Source organism: Morus notabilis, unplaced genomic scaffold (genome assembly GCF_000414095.1).
Source record: "Morus notabilis unplaced genomic scaffold, ASM41409v2 Scaffold1100, whole genome shotgun sequence".
NCBI lineage: Eukaryota > Viridiplantae > Streptophyta > Magnoliopsida > Rosales > Moraceae > Morus > Morus notabilis.
In genome coordinates this window covers 108179-128361 of record NW_010360769.1, presented here as the reverse complement: position 1 = coordinate 128361, position 20183 = coordinate 108179, and the positions used below count along the sequence as shown (strand labels likewise).

At 38.3% G+C, this 20183-nt stretch overlaps 1 protein-coding gene across 1 annotated transcript in view; it reads right to left on the bottom strand.

Moving 5' to 3' along the window:
• Window positions 1-3882: 3882 nt before the first annotated feature.
• Window positions 3883-20183, bottom strand: part of LOC21387265 (serine/threonine-protein kinase TOR) — a 22959-nt gene continuing 6658 nt past the window's right edge. Inside the window, exons 12-42 of the mRNA XM_024165110.1 lie at window positions 16211-16332; window positions 15939-16038; window positions 15735-15827; window positions 15146-15276; window positions 14571-14673; window positions 14258-14440; window positions 13999-14091; window positions 13862-13897; window positions 13645-13743; window positions 13461-13559; window positions 13119-13281; window positions 12706-12830; window positions 12528-12580; window positions 12056-12179; window positions 11771-11956; window positions 11004-11156; window positions 10775-10927; window positions 10130-10201; window positions 9884-10018; window positions 9718-9779; window positions 9359-9456; window positions 8502-8611; window positions 8256-8429; window positions 7614-7679; window positions 6682-6750; window positions 5955-6065; window positions 5019-5159; window positions 4772-4900; window positions 4507-4654; window positions 4213-4427; window positions 3883-4101 (exon numbers count right to left, since the gene is read on the bottom strand). Of these exons, the coding sequence (XP_024020878.1) occupies window positions 3883-4101; window positions 4213-4427; window positions 4507-4654; window positions 4772-4900; window positions 5019-5159; window positions 5955-6065; window positions 6682-6750; window positions 7614-7679; window positions 8256-8429; window positions 8502-8611; window positions 9359-9456; window positions 9718-9779; window positions 9884-10018; window positions 10130-10201; window positions 10775-10927; window positions 11004-11156; window positions 11771-11956; window positions 12056-12179; window positions 12528-12580; window positions 12706-12830; window positions 13119-13281; window positions 13461-13559; window positions 13645-13743; window positions 13862-13897; window positions 13999-14091; window positions 14258-14440; window positions 14571-14673; window positions 15146-15276; window positions 15735-15827; window positions 15939-16038; window positions 16211-16332 (3765 nt within the window). The remainder of the gene's footprint in view (window positions 4102-4212; window positions 4428-4506; window positions 4655-4771; window positions 4901-5018; window positions 5160-5954; window positions 6066-6681; window positions 6751-7613; window positions 7680-8255; window positions 8430-8501; window positions 8612-9358; window positions 9457-9717; window positions 9780-9883; window positions 10019-10129; window positions 10202-10774; window positions 10928-11003; window positions 11157-11770; window positions 11957-12055; window positions 12180-12527; window positions 12581-12705; window positions 12831-13118; window positions 13282-13460; window positions 13560-13644; window positions 13744-13861; window positions 13898-13998; window positions 14092-14257; window positions 14441-14570; window positions 14674-15145; window positions 15277-15734; window positions 15828-15938; window positions 16039-16210; window positions 16333-20183) is intronic.

Sequence of the window (20183 nt, the reverse complement as noted above, 5' to 3'; positions counted from 1 at the left end):
AGCTTGTACCCCCATGTACATCTTCTAGAATCCGAGAAAAGAAAGGATCAAAGGGATACAATTCGGGAAAAGTGGAGAATCTCGGTACTGATACATGAGCTTGTACCTCCACGTACATCTTCTAGAATCCGAGAAAGGAAAGGATCGGAGGGATACAATTAGGGAAAAGTGGAGAATCTCGGTACTGATACATGAAGTGACGGCTCAATGCATCGGCCACTCAGTTAAGGACACCCGATTGATGCTTGATAACAAAAATAAATTGTTGGAGATAGGCTATCCAAGAAGCATGTCGAGCCAAAACCTTGTCTTGACTTCCGAGACGTTTTAAAGCGTCATGGTCGGTGTAAAGAACAAATTCCTTGTGGAAAAGATAATGACGCCAATGTTTAATGGCTTGAACCACTACGGAAAATTCGACATCATAAGTACTATAACGAGCTCGTGAACCGGAGAGCTTCTCACTATAACAAGCAACGGGTCATCCTTGTTGACTAAGAACGGCCCTTGTACCAACCTTAGAGGCGTCACTATGTAGCTCAAAAGTAAGAGAAAAGTCCGGTAAAACCAAAATAGGGGCTGTGGTGAGCTTGTGTTTAATTAGCTCAAAAGCCTTGGCAGCCTCCGATGTCTAAGCAAATTTTCCATCCCGAATACAATCCTAATCGGGGCTACAATGCTACTAAAGTGGGGAATAAACCGGCAGTAGAAAGAAGCTAACCCATGAAAGCTTCGTACTTCGGTGACGGTGCGCGGAGTTGGCCATGATCGAATAGATTCCACTTTGTTTTGATCCACTGCCAAACCTTCCTTTGAAACAACATAACCAAGAAATAGAACTTGGTCGGAACCGAATTCACACTTTTTGAGAGCCGCATAAAATTTATCTCGCCACAGTACTAAGAGAACTTCACGAAGATGTCAGAGATGATCCTCCATAGTAGCGCTAAAAATAAGAATATCATCAAAATAAACAACAGCGAACTTATCGATAAACAGCCGAAGCGCTTGGTTCATTACTCTCATAAAGGTGCTCGGGACGTTAGAAAGCCCGAATGGCATCACTAACCATTCAAATAGACCATCACGTGTTTTGAACGCTGTTTTCCATTCGTCCCCGGGTCGAATCCGAATTTGATGGTAGCCGCTCTTAAGATCTAGCTTTATGAAAATAGTGGCTCCACTTATTTGATCAAGGAGATCATCGAGGCGGGGAATCGGAAAGGATCTCACAGTAATCTTATTAATAGCGCGGCTGTCCACACACATGCGCCAAGAGCCATCTTTCTTTGGAATTAGGAGTGCAGGGACGGCACAAGGACTGAGACTCTCCCGTAAATATCCTTTTGCAATCAACTCTTCAACTTGTCGACGAAGCTCTTCATGTTCACTCGGACTCATCCGATAGTGTGGCTTGTTGGGAAGTGTAGCACCTGGAACAAGGTCAATTTGATGTTGAATGTCTCGCAACGGTGGCAACCCATTAGGAAGTTCTTCCGGAAAGACATCCGAAAACTCTTGGAGAAGCGCTTGAATTCCAGACGGCATATACTTGGGTGATGGAGACATGCTTGGAGCTGTAACAAGTGCATATACGATGCCGGCTTCCTGCATGGCAGTTGCAAACTTCGAATGGGTGAGAAGCATGACTGATTTAGGCGCAGATCCGAGCGGCTATGCGTTGGCAGACATCCGTTGATTCGGGCGGACGTTCACTGGGGGTAGCAACAGAGGTCTAGGCGGATCTTTTGATGGGAGTGGCGTAATTTTGCGTTTCTCAAAGTGGAAACTATAGGTATTTGATTTCCCATCACGAATGACATGTCGATCATATTGCCAAGGTCGCCCCAAAAGGATATGACATGCATCCATGGGAACTATGTCGCAATAAATCTTATCTTTATAGTTAGTTCCAATGGAAAAGGGAACGAGAACCCGGCAAGAGACTTGAACTTCTGATCCTTGCTTCAACCAAGCGAGCTTGTAAGGGGTGGGATGATTTTCTGAATTTAACGCCAGTTTACGAACGGCTTCTTCGGAGACAACATTCTCACAACTTCCCGAATCAATAATAAAACAACAAACTTTTCCACTTACCATGCAAGGGGAATGAAAAAGACTTGCTCGTAGCCACGAATCATCGGTTGCCTTTGGAGAAAAACAACTTCGGCGAAGCACAAGTAATGGACCCGAATCTCCCGAAACTGGTTCTTCCGGGAGTTGTTCTAATATCTCCTCATCCTCTATGTGCTCATCATAATTTTCATGCAAAATTTCAGGATCTCCCATCTCAATTCCTTCGGCTAAGAGACCACGTCTTCCGGTGTTAGGGCATGCCGTTTGACGATAACCTGATTCTCCACAAGAGAAACAACGAAGAGTATTAGGACGAGAAGGACGGCTTGTACCTATGGAGTCGGCGGTGGTGGCTAGACGGGGAAGAGCCAGTGGAGGAGTTGCAGCGGCGGCGGCTGGTGCAGGGGCGGTAGAAGGGGGTCGTGTGGAGATGCTGGTGCGAGCGGCAACAGCGACTAGCCAGCTCCAAAGGGAGGCACCGGATCGATTATGTCGTTCAATTAATAACGCCCTTTGATGGGCTTCAGAGACGGTTGCCGGATCAAAGAGATTCAATATATTCTGAAATTGTGGGCGAAGCCCTCCGATGAAGCGGGAAACTGATTGTTCATCTGTTTCATTAATCTCATTCCTTGTAAGCAAAAGGAAAAACTCGGTCGCGTATTCATCCACCGTCCGATTGCCTTGTCGTAAATTTTGGAGGCGTTGATACATGGTCCGTACATAATTATACGGAAGGAATGTGCGCTTCATATGCTTCTTCAATTTTTCCCATGAGGAGATCTTCTCTTTCCTGGCACGCGAACGAGAGATCTTGAGTTGTTGCCACCAAGCGGCGGCTCGGCCTCGAAAACGGGTAGCGACAAGAGAAACTTGTCCGGGACTTCCTTAAATTCTAAGATTTCTTCAACGGCTCCAATCCAATCCAAAAACTCTTCCGGTTGGAGACTTCCATGGAATTCGGGAATATCAAGTTTGAAACGCGACTCCCAGCGGCGGTTGTCTTCCTGACGTGGTGCAGTGACGTTAGCACGATGGCGAGGAGGCGCGGCTTGCAGCGGTGCAAATCGGTTTTCTTCGACATCAACATCTCCTTCATCTTCGGAATCTTGGACATGATCCGGAGGGGGCACAACGGGTGGAGCGGGTGGTTGGTTGTTGGCTTGAAGGGCGGCGAGAATGGCTTGCTGCATGGATTGCTGCATGTTCTACTGAAATTCGGCAAGTGTTTGACGGAGTTCATCCCAATCGTTGGCGGGTTGTGGGCGACGTCGGGGCGGCATGACGGAGGAGCGTAGCAAGTCTCTGATACCAATTGACGTAGCGGAAGCGTAAAAAGGTGTCACGCAATTCCGTTGATTCGAAAGAATACCGGAAAACGGAAGGCGAGTAATTCGTTAATTCAAAAGAATGCCGAAAAACAAGCAAAGTGGAGAAAAAACTTCTCTGAATATTTTATTATCAAAATATCAATAATGAAAATAACAATCTATCCTACTATTTAAAGAGAACTACAATTCGAAATCGAAAAGGAAACTATCTCTAATTAATCTCTTTCTAATTTTAAAAATAAGGAGACTATCTAAACTTAGAATTTAAAGATAAAGATAAAAGACTATCTAAACTTAGAATTTAAAGATAAAGATAAAAGACTATCTAAACACAAAAGCTTCTTTTTTTTTTGGAAAAGAAACAAGATAATATTATTAAAATAATCGAAAGATCTCCATTCACCAAGTCTGATGCTAACTCACCAAAGATGATAATTTCGTTGAGTCGAAGAAAACTATTCAAGTGAAAAAGACGTCAAAAGCAAACCTGTGGATGACTTTGTCCAATTCGCACCAACAATGATTGTATTAGTTCCCTCACAGCATGGTTATTAGAGTGTATCCGGGCAATTATTTGAGGTAAAACCACCAGCCAAGTGTTGATGTTAACAAGTGAAAATCCTTTCTGTAGTGCCATTTGGACTTCCACTGTAGCTCCATGGTTGAACCACAACGTGAGAAGACGAAGAATATCCTGTAACAGGTCCAAAAGCCATCATTCTTTTTTTTGCCTCCCCACTACAATAAGAAACACAAACGAGGTGCAATTTGCTTACATCAATGCAAGTGACGGAATTTCATTTACCTGCAAACTATCATCAACACCTTTTGCATTTGCTGCACATGCTATTGAATGAAAATATCCAGTTACTGCCGCAACCACAAACTGTGCTGCCACAATGGGATAACCTCTTACAGTGTAATGAGACATTACAGCAGTGTTGAACAATGCCCATTGATGCCATGCTTTTGCCCATTTATTAGCATACTGAGTGGCATTCCCAAATGCATTGACGATTTCTACAAAGATTGATAGTTCACTAAATAATATTGCTAAACTTTCAGAGAAATCGGGGGAAGAAGATAGAGCACAAACTACCTTGTATAGATTCATCATCCAATCCAGGAGACAACGCCCACTGCCAGATTCCAAGTTTACGGTAGACACGAGCAAGGAGAGGAACGCCTGAGCTAGTACAACTCATCAAGCCAGTACTCATTGCACTTGAAAGCTCTATAGCCAAATTCTAGAAAAGAAGTTTACCAGCCAAGCAAACATATCGTAAGAGGATATGGATGTAGGGTGATGCCAGATGCTCATCACTGCTTAAAATATGCAAACCAAATATTCAAAAAGGCAATACCTGCAGCCTAGCAAATGCTTCCTTGCGCTTAAGATCCTCACCAAGAGACCACTGGTATTTCAAGTATGCCAGCATTACTTGTGGGGGTCCATGGTACCGCACACTTTCATGAGATGTTTCAGGGTCATACTGACAAGAGTTCAAAAGAATGGCGATCAAGGGGAGGAAACACAAATACGTATACAAAAATGGTGGAAAGAGAAAGAGCTCAATAGCAACCTCATCGGAGCATGATTATACCACTGACCTGTAAGAGTTTGACTAGAGTAGACCGAGCCTGACCAATCCGTCCACTTTTGCGGCAAAGCAAAGCAAACTTAAGCCAGTTTTCAACATCTTCAGTAGGAGGTAGCACTAGCGCTCTAACAGCTAAAAGTGTCTGCCAAACCTGAATTAAAGCACAAATATTAGGAGAAAGTACTGCATAAAAACATAGAGTCGGATGAAATTGAATAAGCCAACTGTGAAATTCCTATTTGCATGCCTGCATTCTTGTAATTAGCTAAGCCAAGGAATGAAACCCATTAAACAGAGAATCCAAATCTAAATAGGGGGGAAAAAACAGAGACCATTATGGTGAGACAAAAAAAAAAAAAAAAAACCAACCTTTTCTTAAAGTATATTGTGCAACAGTTTTATTATCTTATTTGTAATCTAAAAAACATATCAGGGGTTATTTTATCAATGAAGAAGATTTTAGATTCAATAATCTAAACAAAACAAAAATTCAGTTTAATACACACCAAATTTCCAACCACTTAATCAAGAAAAAAGGGGCCTTTCAAATATCAAAAACGGCAAACATATGAAGGATTTATGATTGGCATGCACATAACAAAAGGCTTGTAATTCGTACGCACAAATGTAAAGAAAAATGATTACACCTAGTAGGAACTAGCATCAACTGGCTGGCTTCCAGAAGGAAGTAAGATTATCAGGCAAAGTCTCCATTCCACGTATCATGAGCTTTTCTTTTCTTTGAAAATTATCAGACAAAGTCTCCATTCCACGTATCATGAGCTTTTCTTTTCTTTGAAAAAAAAAAGGCCTAAAAACTCAAAGACTGTATTATGACTCCCCAATAATTTTCAGTCCAAATCCTAATAATTTCTGTACTACAATCACAATGGAAAATCTTCCTTTTTTTCCTAGACTAGAGGAAATAGACAGGATAAAGACTTACCTCAACATTTCTTTTAGCTCCTTGAATGCGCTCAGTCCACATATTACGAATAAGGGCTCGCCGTCCTTCAGCAACAGGATTCCCCACAGGAAGCGTGCAGTAATCAATCACCTGATGGAACACAAAATATTAAATTTTTTTTAATAAGAAAAACGCCTTCCATTGATAATTAATCAATTACGAGGAAAAAGGACGACGTATCATCATGAAAGCCAAAAAAAAAAAGAGAATAAAAGGTCCTCCTAGAAAACAAAAACAAAACATTTAACTATGAATTACATAAAACCAATTTAGACTGATCAAAGAAAAGGGAAAACCCTTGAACTCCTTAAGTCAAAGCCCAAGAAGCGTGCAGTAATCAATCACCTGATGGAACACAAAATATTAAATTTTTTTTAATAAGAAAAACGCCTTCCATTGATAATTAATCAATTACGAGGAAAAAGGACGACGTATCATCATGAAAGCCAAAAAAAAAAAGAGAATAAAAGGTCCTCCTAGAAAACAAAAACAAAACATTTAACTATGAATTACATAAAACCAATTTAGACTGATCAAAGAAAAGGGAAAACCCTTGAACTCCTTAAGTCGAAGCCCAAGCAATGCTAAAAGTTTCCCCTTTACCAAAGAATCTATTATGTTTACGCGGTGGAACTCAACATATTATGTTTACACAAAAAAGTTGAAGTGAATATTACAGCAAAAGTGATTCAACATCAGAGCAAACCTCCTCAAGTTCTGACAGCTGCTGAACTCGGACCATATTGGTATAAGCTCGTTCATAGCTTTCCAAAACCTACAGAACAAGTACACATTAAGTTTCATTATATACTATATAAACCAAGAAAATTTTCACTACAAACGTGATTCAATCCACCTTTCTATATAAATTTCCACTCACACGACAGAGCCAGCAAGAATGATTTATGGACTAAACAAGTAAATATTGCAATAGTTGACATCCGTCAAATATGGACAGAAATTATACATCTTTTTATACAAACATATCATGAACATTCTCAGAGTAACGTATAAAATGGCACATTGCTAAGGCAAGGAAAAAGTATATATATTACGAAACACTAGGAACAGATTCATAACAACAACAACAAACAACAACAGCAAGCCTTAATCCCAACTTAATTGGGATCGGCTACATGGATTTCACTTTTCCACACAGCTCTGTTTGAAATTAGACTTTCCTGAAGGCCTAGATCTAGAATGTCTTTCCTATCGGTCCACGTAATTCTTGGTCTACTCCTCTCTCTCCTAGTATTAGGAACAGGCCTAGATCTAGAATGTCTTTCCTATCGGTCCACGTAATTCTTGGTCTCCCCCTCTCTCTCCTAGTATTAGGAATAGATTCATAAGGCAAGGAAAAAATATAATAAGAAATACAAGAAACAGACTACTTGACCTTCATCTCAATCTATTTAGACCAACTTACTGATTAATTAATGGACAGAATCACAAATTCTCACAGGTTAAAATCTTAACTTTGACATCTGCATAGTCAAAATATGTTTCAATCCAATATCACTGTGACTATCAAGATGTCAAATTTTAGCTCCACGCCACTTTTCCAAACTAAGTTTCCAAATGAATGCAAACCTTTGTAAAAACTTGAATAATAATACATAACAACAACAACAATCTTACCAGAGCAGCAAGCTCTGTTGCCAGGCATTTCCTAGCTCTCTCCACATATTCACGTGCTTCATCATACTGCGGAAAATTAAATGAAGGCATAAAAATTAAAAGAATATTACACTCAGCTGCGATGAGAGAAAATAAGTCCTGATTATCTAGGAAATTACAAGTAAAAGCCCAAAACAAAAACAAAAACACAAACAAAAACAAAAGCAAAAACAAAACAAAACAATTATAAAACACGCTACTAAAATGTCTATAGGTTGATTCTCTACTTACTATGAAGATGTCTATTTTCCACAATTTGTTTATCTGAAATAGAAGCGTAAATACTAGAAGAAAAAAAACATTATTTGACCGTTCAATAAAAGTTGGCATACTAAATAACTAAAATGATACACAATAAACTAAGATACAGAGCTTGATAGGTCATGTAAAGAAGCTAAAAATACAATTATCATTATAATCCTAATTGTTATATTATATACTCTTCTAGACAGATAATTGCACTTGATAACGGAAGGAGATAAGTATTTGTATTATAAGCAAAGGTGGGAAACATACAAGATGTTTCTTCAAAAATCATCTCAAAGCAATGGACATTAGCCATAATGTAACTGGGAGTAAAGAAGGATCTAGAATAAATGGTACCTTTCCTCTACGAACTAATAGAACAACTCTGAAGAATGTACCATTACTACTCCCATCACCACTGGCAGCAGTGTTCCCCAATCCCCTAAGTTTAGTTTCATCACCATCATCTAACCGAGACACATATTCTGCCATTTGATCCCACTCCCCCATATTCCACGCAGCATTAGCCGCCTGGCACCATCAAACCATTACGGACACAATCAAAGATACATAGATGACAACCAAATTTATTTAGAAACCAACCATTGGCGCCATTTCCAGTCGAGCAGCAGGTTCAGCTGGGGTCCAATACTCCTTGCAAATATTGTTAAGCTCCTCCCACCTAGCCAAAGCAGCAAGGCATCGCATACGACCTACAAAAGACGCCGAATGAAGACATACGATTATGAAAGTAAGATTGCAAATCAAATCAAGAAACTTTAGTGATGATAATAATTAGAATAGAGAATCAAAACGTGAATTGAGGATACAGGCTCCTCTTCTTTATCCTCAAAATAAAAATAAAAATAATTTGCAACGCAGAAGTTAAGAACAAAGTTTGCAGCATTTGACAGTCAAAGCAAAGGAGGGACACCAGAAGGCATCGCCCACAATAAACAGAATTTCTTTGACCACGAAGTAAGAGTGCACTACTGTGGTAATCATTAGTTTTTGTCTTGGATAAGAATTATGCAGAGCGCACATTTGCATCATACTGTTTACAAAACGTTAACAGCATGGTACATCACAAACAGAGTATACGACGCAAATATCTCCTAAAAGGGTTCCAAGGTTTTTTTTAAAAATTAAATGGAAGGGATTCAAGTTTTAAAACAAGAAAACAAGAAGGCTGAGAGGATCCACCTGCTCACAAGAAAAAGGAAGACAGAAGTTCTCCTGTTTCTTTAGTTAATTTAGTCAATGCCATTATAAAATACAAAATATATATACTAGAAAAGAAAAAGAAAAAAAAAAAAACTAAGAACAGAACTTAATGCATTTATTCAAGGTAGCAAAGGAGAATGGACTAGGAGTCACAAATATAAAAGATTTCAGATTAGCTAAAGAAATTTGTGTGTGTTTGCCAGCATAGAAGCAACAACAGACTTATCAACACAGACCTAAAGTGGCATCCAAAACAAGATGGGGACTCGATGCTTGAGCAGCTTTCGCAGTGTAGGCCTTGAGAGCATCATCCCATCGTTGCAATTTCTCATACCTAAAAGAAGTAAAACTTAGTGTGAGAGCTTGTTGTTTCTAGGTTCAATCAAAATCATAATTTTGATTACAAAATGAAAATTGTTACAAAGGGCATGGAAGTACACAAACTGGGATGGAGATGGTGTATAAGACGACAAATTAAAAGTTCAACATAAACTAAAACAAAATCCTGAAGTTCAAACTCTCCAAGAAAAAAAAAAGGATAAACATCCAATCAAAGCGTTGTCGAAAGGCAAGAAAAAGAAAAACTCCGCGTTACCATGATTCTTTCAGTTGGACATCCAAAATTTGCTGGGCATAGGTCAATATTCCAACAGCAGCCTAGGAAAACAAATTGACATCAATAAACTTGCACGAGATATGTTCAAGAAACACAGACCAGAACCATAAAAACTACATAAAAGTAATAAACATTTCAAAGAAACCTCATGCTGGTGTAACTGATTGTTTATATGTATAAGTGCTTCGACAACAGCTACAGGATTTGCATCCATCTTCTTGGAGCGAGCTCCTTCAAATTCCATTTCTTTGTAATGCAGGGCCTTTGCAAAGGCACGGCACTGAAGTGTGGTATCAACAATCGTGTAAGGAATTTCTTAATGCACACTAAAAATAACAGGAAAGGGCAATTTTTTCATATAGGACAGATAAAAGAAAATAGAAAACAATACCTTTTCTGCGAGAGCACCAAGGAGGCGAATATCTATAGGAAGAGCTTTCTCGTCATGTTCCATAAACTCTGCCTGGAAAGTTAGTGAACTAAATAAAAGGGAAAAAAAAAAAAGATTCCAAGCAAAGCCAAAAAAGAAGGTTCACACACGCACATATAAATATTGACCATAGAATCATTTACACTCTGCATATTTTGCACGCCACCATGTGTCAAGTACATGAGCAAATAGGAAGCTTTAACAAAAATAAGTAAAAGATTCACAAAATTACTCTGTTGTATGCAGAACCTAGCACCCTGTTCGCTTTGAAACTACAAATGAGCCATAGCACTCATTAAAGACCTACTTAGCAAACATGAGGCTGGGTCCACTAATTTAAATATAAAGCTCATAAAATTGGCCAAAGCTTGATTCATGTATTTAAATAAACATTACCAAGTTTTGACCCAATCCGAGCCTAATTTTCAATTATAGGGGCGATTCAAACCTCAAAGTCTTAAATGTACCAATCCAAGCAACAAAAACGAGAACATTCAACTCACAGAGATCATCCTATTTAACTTCTATAATTGGCAGCAACCACAATAGTGATCTAAATTTATTGATGGAACAACAATAATAATTTAGATGCTGAAAGAGACATACCAAATTAAGAAGTGTAGCCAAAATCTCTGGAGGAATATTAGGAGATGAAAATGCCATTTCCATACTCCGAATCAATTGTCTCTGACTTGTCTCCTTTAGTTGTGCCCAACAGCTGACAAAACCCGCTGCAAATAACTCGCGCCCAACAAATGGCTGCAAAGCTACGGATTAAAATCCAATCTGCAAATCAATAAAGCTATAACTGATAGAAAAGCAATAAAATCAATACCTGTAATTGTGCAAGCCTTGCACAGGTTCGCAAGGCAGGAGAAGGGGATTCCTTTAAAAGTTGAATACTAAAATGCCTCATCCATTCTGCCCAATCTTCTTTGGTACTGCGTTGAGAAGCCTCCCCAGCAGATCGCAGTCGACCATCATTTACCTGTAACTTTTGTAATTAGTAAAATTCTAGAAATCCACTAAAGCAAATGTATAAGGTAAAGAATGAGAGAAAAGCAGACCAACGTAACATGTAAACGTTCAGTGGTCATATTAGGAGTATTTGGTGGGGGGAGACTAATTTACTATCACACGCACACGCACTCACACACAAAATACACAAACACACACACATATCAGAGGTTGTATTTTACTATCATAACTGCTCAAGTCTTTCTTTTTCTTCCTTTCCATTTTTTTGTTGCCGCTTGTGGAGGACAGCTTGTTTTCTTGTATCTCTAGTTTGTTTAATAAACCTCTTGCTTCGTATCAAAGTTATAGAAAGCAAAACTAACGAAGTTAATTTCATTCAAGCGCCAATGGCCCAATATAGCATTTTATTGGGTTGGGAGCAAAATTTTTTCATAAAATGTGTGTATAAAAGTATTAAAAAGGAAAAGAAAATTTTCCAAAGAGAGCTAGGGCATTGCATATTCCCTATCATGATATCCTTTGGTAAATGAATCAACTTCTAACCTGCATGCCAAGAGATCCTGACAAGAAAGGTGCACAATGGAACAACAAAGTAGTTTCCAGAGTACATTTATAAACGAGTACCTGATGACCTCGAAGTTGTTTCTGCACATCAGACCCATCATCATAGGGATCATTCTCCACATCATTCAAAGGATCACTGATAACCTCAACTGGGAGCTTTCGACTTAATCTTTGGGAAGCTGTGCTCCCCAAGATCAATGGTTCCCGTCTTTTCAAACGTCCTTCAATTTCCTCAAAATCCTTATGCTACAGAAGATCAGATATTTACATTTTAGCTCACAATAAATCTGAATATCATAGGTTAAAACCAGAAAAGGATCAAGTAAAGTGGGAGGGGCCACGGACCCGTAACCGATGCTTCAACATAAGTTTGTGTATCGACGGGATAAAAGTGGTGAAGTCCTCTCCAAGAGCTTGAGCCAGACAACAAAGTGCATCAACAGAATCCTTACGAAGTTCATCATTCTTCCTGTTAGACAGTTGAGGCAGTATCCCCCAGTTCAGACAATATGCATATAACAAGAATAATCAGGAAAAGATTCAAAAATTTCAGCATTAAGTGCATGGTAGAGGGGGCCAGGAGAAGAGGGGTTTCAGTAAGGAACATGTTAAAGATGTTAATAATATGAGCCATTTTCTAGCCCTCAATCTGTCGAAAGGGTAACCAGCAACAGATAAAAGAGTACATCTTCAGAAGACGACGCTTTTTTAGTGTCAATAAGTTAAACTTCCAACAATTTCTTTGGAAAACAAACCACAGACATAAAAAAGAAGGGCCTATCAGGTATAGTTCAAATCAGAGAAAGGAGAGTCATACCCATCCAAGACAAGCTTCAGGTGATGCACAAGAGAAGATATATGACCAGTAACCTAATGACAAGTGTAAAAGCATGACTTCCAAAAATATATCCCAAAAGGGAAAAGATATCAAAACTTAACTAATGCAACTCATCAAACTTGTAAATAGGAAAACGCTCAGCTGCAAGCCTGCTAACCTGCACGCGTGGAATCAATCTAGTCAAAGTTTTTATAGCAGCACGCCTTATCTCTACCGAAGCGTCCACTTTAAACAATCGAATAAGCGCAGGAAGAAGTAAATGCATATGTTCATCCAAAGTTCCTGCAATTGTAACATGTTTCTATCAGTAAAAAAAAAGTTCAATGTCTAGAGCATTTTAAGTTCAAAATCTAGACAGTTTTACCATCTTACAGTTTATAATCCATGAAGAAACCCAGAGTGCTTCCAAAACCATATATTTAACCAAATATTAGAAGACAACAGTCTTTTATTTCTCAAAAATACACTTTGACTTTTTTTTTAACAATCACACAAAAATATTATTATTATTTATTTAAAAAAGAAAGAAAGAAAAGCAATACAGAAATTATTCAAATTGCGACAACGAACCACCGAAGACTTCAAGAGTGTGGAGTATGTCGAGAACATAGGTGTAATCATTATAGCGTTCTGCATCACTTAGAACTTGTATACAGCATGGAAGAATATTAGGAAGATATGTTCTGAACTCATCATTGAGAGCCAAGCAAAGCTGTTCCACTAAATGCAGAACCTGTGAAGAACATATAACCACACTTTTTTACCTTGAAAGAAAAAGAAATACCTTTTTTTTGGCTTAAAGAAAATGGGAATGCATGCATAAAAGAACGTATGTCCCAATGGAAAAGACTCTAGCACAACACTTTTAAGTGTAATATGACCTGTGTGAGCATACTGAATAAAAGAACTTACCGGATAGCCAAGTGAAGGACGGCTAGCGGCAGGAAAACTGAATGATGACCATAATACTGAAATTAAAGACAGCAGCTCTGGCAGATATTTTCGTATGTGCTGCACAAAAACCAAACTTGTACGTGATCTCTGAAGCACCATAAAAACAGCTACATGCACAAAATAAGTTTACACCATTATGTACCTGACGAACAATAGACACTAGAGTGCCAAGCTTCCATGTTATAAAATCCTTTAAGGCATCGTCACATGTCCGAACAATGAGAAAGAGATCGGGCAGAACCTATTTTAAAGGAACAAGGCCAATAAGCAAAAAAGTTACATAAGTGGTGAACGCAAAGAACTTCCAGATGGAGAGAGAAATATTTTCTCTCTTCTTTTAAGCATGAACTATGGCTAACCTTTTGCAAGTATGGAACGCAACCGAGCCCCATTGACTGAATTCGCAAAGAAAAAAAAGGGTTCAAAATTTAGACATCAAAAAAATATGAACAGTGGAAAGCACGGCTAATGAAAAACATCCCCCATTATACGGTACCTTAAATATGAACATAAGAGATCCAACAACCTTTAGGTGGTAACTAGAAAGGGAAGGGTCCCTAAGTATTCGCATTAGGGAATTGATAGAAACCTGTATTGACATACAATATTCCAAACAGACAACAATGATTAAACGTAATTATCCAAAATAAAAAATTGGCAACCATCACTTTAGATAGACCATGGACATATTACAGCTGGAGGGAACTCATTATGAACATAGATAACAAAATTCATATACCAGGCTCATGTACTACCGTGGAATAGTAATCTTCAGATGTTGCAAAAGATGGCCATAGGTCCATGGGCAGTTCATCCATCGACTGGAGATGCTGACCAGAATCACTGGCAGCACGGGTAACATCTCCATGCGATCCTGACAGGCTAAGTTGATTTCTTTTATGTAGATGAGGATCCAAGGCACCCATAATTCCGAGAACCTGTAGATCCAAAAAACATATCTCTCACTTTTAGTACGAGAAATAAATATCTGTCACATATAACTAACCAACCCCTTTTTTCTTTTTATTTTTGTCTTTATCGGATCTGAACATTAATTGAGAAGCCTACCTTTAGCACTTCGCGTCTGGTAGACCATGCCAACTCTCCATTTAGCAACTTCAACAGTAAGCCAAGTAACAGGGGGAAATCATTATATGGAGTTATGACATACCTGTTACATTAATAAATTTCACAAAAATTCACACTTCATTGAACATTACTACAAAACGACGTTACTCAAATATTTCCACTTTACAAGGAGAAAAGAAAAGGGAAGTTAAACAGTTAAACGTAAAATTATGAGAACAACATTTTGGCTAAAATAATTGGCTTAAGTTCAAAGGCAAATAACAAACCATTAATACTTGAATGAAAACAAGTGTCAAGTGGACATAAAGTCTTCAAGCATGAGATGAACTTATCGTGTGATAACTAGTGTTCTTTTTAGGTGAAGTGTGAGCTTTATGCTGCACATCCCTTGAACAAATACTCTAGTTCTTTCGGTAGAAATAAAAATATAATCAGATATTCCACATAAAAAGCCTTAATATGCATAAATGAATATAATTTCTATTAACTGATAGAGGTAAAATTAGACAAAAAGAACAACACATCATAAAACAGCATCCAAACACGGATTATACCCAGTGCTCTGCACAATTTGACCAAGAGTGGTAACAGCAACTTCACGTTTGGCAACAGCTGCTCCATCCGATAAAGCTTCAACAATTAAGGGCATAAGTTTGGGCATGTATTGTCTCATTTCGAAACCACCCTAGACAAAAGGGCGACAAAGTCAAACAAAATAGTAAAGAATTTGAATAAATCAGATTAAAAAACTCGTGAGCAGAACAAGAATAGTTACAAGTTCATAAGGTTCTACGTCAATAACACATAAAAACATATTGATAAGAAGGGTTTTCTTTTAGTGCTGGGAGAGACGAAGGTTTGAACACATCAATAAAGCTATCTACCTTATATCCATGCCTACTGAAAGTCCTCTCTAACATTACAGCTACAGAAATTAGACGCTAGTCTAAAATTGTGAGTCCAATTCAATTATTTATATGGACTGCATGCAAAACTCGAAAGAGATGTGTTTTCAAGTTTCTGGGTGTATTTTATATTGCTCTGAACATGCACAAGATGCTCGGAAGAAGATAAATTCCTTCAGAACAAATAATATGATGATATGTAAACCAATCAGTTTAGACGAAAGTAAACTATGCGCACCACTCTAGCAAGATCTCCAACAGTCACAAGAACTCCAGTAATGATGGCATTGTTTGTATTGACACCATTACCCTCAAGTCTTGCCACGAGTGCCTGCACAAATAGACATCTATTGTAAGGCAAGAGATAAAAGAACCCAAAGATGCATAAAAGTTATTTATAACACAGCCTAATAAAAACCACAAAACTAGATGACATTTAAACCTTGTGTATTGGAGCAATATATGGGCGTATTAGTCGTTCACAGTTTCGTATTAAACAACCCAGTAACTTGGCACTTTCTTCTCTACATTTGCTATCTGCACTGCTGACACGGCACAGAGAGAGGGAGAGAGAGAGAGAGAGAGAGTAGTAAATATTTGGTTCTTTGGGAAACTTTATAGTGGAAGAAAGGGAATTCTTTTTTATCAATTATAAAGCTCAACTTCAGGTTAAAAAAATGGACTATAGCAATACTTCTAATCCTTTTGCATCACCTCTTGTCCAAGTACGTCAACAACTGTATAAGATGGCGACGAAGTGCTGGAAGAACATATGCAGGATTTTTTTCTGATAACCTCCCAGCCAAAGATATTGCAAACTCTCGAACATCAAGATCCTATAACAACAGTCAAGGCAGAAACAAAATATTATGCTATGCAACAGGTTTGAGCTCCCATATTAAAACATGGAACAGCTTATTCAGCAAGATGACAACACCCACAACCAAAATCACTTATGCACTGAAATTAGAAAGGGACTAGATGATAGCGTATGAAAGTTTTCCATCATCAAATCTTACAATGTGTTAATGCATTATGTGTTTTGCAAAAAGATTCCCAATCTTTTCACCTGTTGTGCAGATTTGACATTGCCTACCATATCCTACAGTTAAAAATTGAAGATTCATCCCACATCCTATCATAATGCTGCCATCATAATGATATTTGTAGTTTTTTAGAAGAAAAAGAACTTACTTTCTTATTATTAATATGCGGAATTTAGAAGCTATTTATAGGCATAAAACTAACTTAGAAAATCTAAGCTAATCATGAAATCCTAATTGGATTCCAAGTCATCCTTATCCGGACCTAATTAAACACTATCCGGATTTCTAAATTTAAAAACATAATTAAGGAAGAGATAACTCCTAACTTTTAGAATGATAATCTCCTTAAGAGATAATTTCCTAACTTTAAAAAAACCTAGGTCTTCGACACTCCCCCTCAAGTTGGAGCATAGATATCTATCATGCCCAACTTGCTGATAAGAAACTCAAAGCTTGGTCCGAATAATCCCTTTGTCAGAGAATATCAACTATTTGTTGTGTTGTTGGAACAAACGGCATACTGATCGCAGCCTTGTTGTCACAGTAGAGTTTCATAAGCATCTCTATTGGTTTCTTCAATTCCTCAAGAATTCTTTTTAACCACAACATTTCACATACTGCATGAGCCATTGCCCGGTACTCAGCTTCTACACTACTTTGAGCTACTACACTTTGTTCCTTGCTCCTCCAAGCGACTAAGTTTCCCCAAACATAAGTGCAATATACAAATGTAGATCTTCTGTCTGTGACGGAACCCGCCCAATCTGCATCTGTGTATGCTTCAATTGTTTTCTGCCCGTGTTTCTCGAAGAGGCGTCCTTTCCCTGGAGTGCTTTTCAAATACCTCAAGATTCGATATACTGCCTGAAGGTGTTCTTCACGTGGTGAGTGCATGAATTGACTTACCATATTAACTGTGAACGCAATGTCTGGTCTGGTATGAGATAGGGAAACTAGTTTTCCTACCAACTTCTGATATCGTGTTGTATTTACCGGATCTCCATCTTTGGCATCTCCCAACTTCTGGTTAAGGTCCATTGGGGTATCAGCAGGCCCACACCCACTCATTCATGTTTCTTTAAGAAGGTCAAGGACGTATTTCCTTTGTGAGACAACAATACCCTTTTTTGAACGAGCAACTTTCCATTCCCAGAAAATATTTTAAACATCCCAAATCTTTGATCTCGAATTCTGAAGCCAGACTTTCCTTCAAACGACTCATTTCAGTAGAATTATCTCCAGTAAGGATGATATCATCTACGTAGACTATCAAAACTGCAATTTTCCCATCATCGGAGTGCTTGATGAAAGTGTGGTCACTTTGGGCTTGGACATATCCTTGATTTTTGATAGACTAAGTGAATCATTCAAACCAGGCTCTTGGGGATTGTTTAAGCCCATAAAGTGATTTTCTTAGCTTACTCACCTTAGAACCAAAGTGCTTATCAAATCCAGGCGGTGGATCCATATAAACTTCTTCTTCCAATTCTCCATTTAGAAATGCGTTCTTCACATCTAACTGTTGAAGCGGCCAGTCAAGAGTTGCTGCAATTGAAAGAAGTGCTCTTACGGTATTCAGCTTTGCCACCGGAGCAAAGGTCTCGAGATAATCAACGCCATAGGTTTGAGTAAACCCTTTAGCTACCAACCGTGCTTTATGCCTCTCGAGAGATCCATCATAATTAGACTTGATGGTGAACACCCATTTGCAGCCAACTATTTTCTTCCCTCTCGGCAGATCCGTTTCTTCCCATTTGTGATTCTTCTCAAGTGCTTCCATCTCTTCAGAAATAGCTTTCCTCCACTCAGGAACCTGTAAAGCTTCTTGTACACTCTTTGGAATTTTCACAGAGGTGAGATGTGAGGTAAATGAAAAAAATGAAGGAGAAAGAATCTTATACGACACATAATTAGGCATGGAATGTATAGTGCATGACCGGACACCCTTGCGGGTGGCAATAGGAATATTGAGATCATCAAATGACTCAGTACTAGCACTAGGGATAGACTGTATGGAATCACCAAGGGGCTCGGGACTGGAATTTAGCAAAGAATCGGATTGATTGTTACCTTATTTTAGTTCTTCCCTCAGTTCGGACTCATGGCCTTGTAGAGGATCGGGACCTTGTTTCTTTGAATTCAGTTTCCTCCTTGAATAGACCAAGAGATCTATATTCTTAGTACCAATCTTGTTCCCATTTTCTGAGCTACTGAGATTCTGATTTTGACATAGCAGTAGACTGCTGGAATTTTCAATATGTAAAACATCATTTGTTCCATTCATATTTTCCGGTTTTTTCATGTGAATCCGAATTTTCAGTCTCAATATTAGGAGTATGTGTTGAATCTATTTCAAAAACATCATTAATTCCTAATTTGGTTACATCTTCACTTATACTCTCCCCCTGAAGATGAGTAGCAAAAAAAGGTTTAGATTCAAAAAAGGTTACATCCATGGTAACAAACATTTTCTTAGAAATTGGATCAAAGCATTTATAACCTTTTTGAGTAGGTGCATATCCTACAAAAACACATTTTTTAGCTCTAGGGTCAAGTTTTCCCCGGCTATTATCATGAATGTGTACAAAGGTTGTGCATCCAAAAGTTTTTATAGGAAGTGTAGATGATAACCTAGATGTTGGATAGCAACTTGAAAATACCTGTAATGGTGTTTTGAGTTTCAACACCCTAGTTGGCATCCTATTGATAAGATAGGTAGATGTGAGGATAGCTTCCCCCCAAAGATACTTCGCGACCTTATTTGTGAAATGTAGTGCTCTAGCTACTTCTGGGAGGTTTTTATTCTTTCGTTCAGCTATTCCATTTTGTTGGGGGTGTCATTACACGAGCTCTGGTGAACTATGCCTTTTTCTAGGAAGAATTTTCCCAAAATCTTGTTAAAATCCTCTTTCCCATTATCACTTCGAAAAACTTGAATTTGTGTTTGAAATTGTGTCATCGCCATTATGTAAAAATTTTTTAACACCTCCACATCTAACTTTTCTTTTAGTAAATAAACCCAACTTACCCTTGTGTGATCATCTATGAAAGTGACAAACCATCTCTTTCCCGATGGTGTTGTGATCCGTGAAGGCCCCCATACATCACTATGTATTAATGAAAAAGGTTTTGAAGCCTTGTATGGTTGTAATGAAAATGTCGTACGATGATGTTTAGCTAATTCACAAAATTCACACTGAAATGAAGATGGATTTTTATTGCTAAATAAGTTTGGAAACAAATGTTTTAAATATTGAAAACTAGGGTGGCCTAACCTATAATGCCACATCATTATTTCATCCCTACTAGTAATAGAAATAGATTCGAGACAAGTACTATGTGTCGGTTTTCTTGATTTGGATCCATCTTCAAAGAAATAAAGTCCACCAATCTCTCTAGCACTGCCAATCGTCCTCCCCGAAGTTAGTTCCTGAAACTCACAATAAGATGGATAGAAGTTTAGCTTGACACTTATGATCATGAGTTATTTTGCTTATGGACAAGAAGTTACAAGACAAATTTCGAACATGGAGGACATTATGAAGTGTGAGAGATGGAGAAACGCTGACTGATCCAATTCCAGCTATGGCTGAAAAGGATCCGTTTGCAATTTTGATCTTTTTATTCCCTACACACGGGTT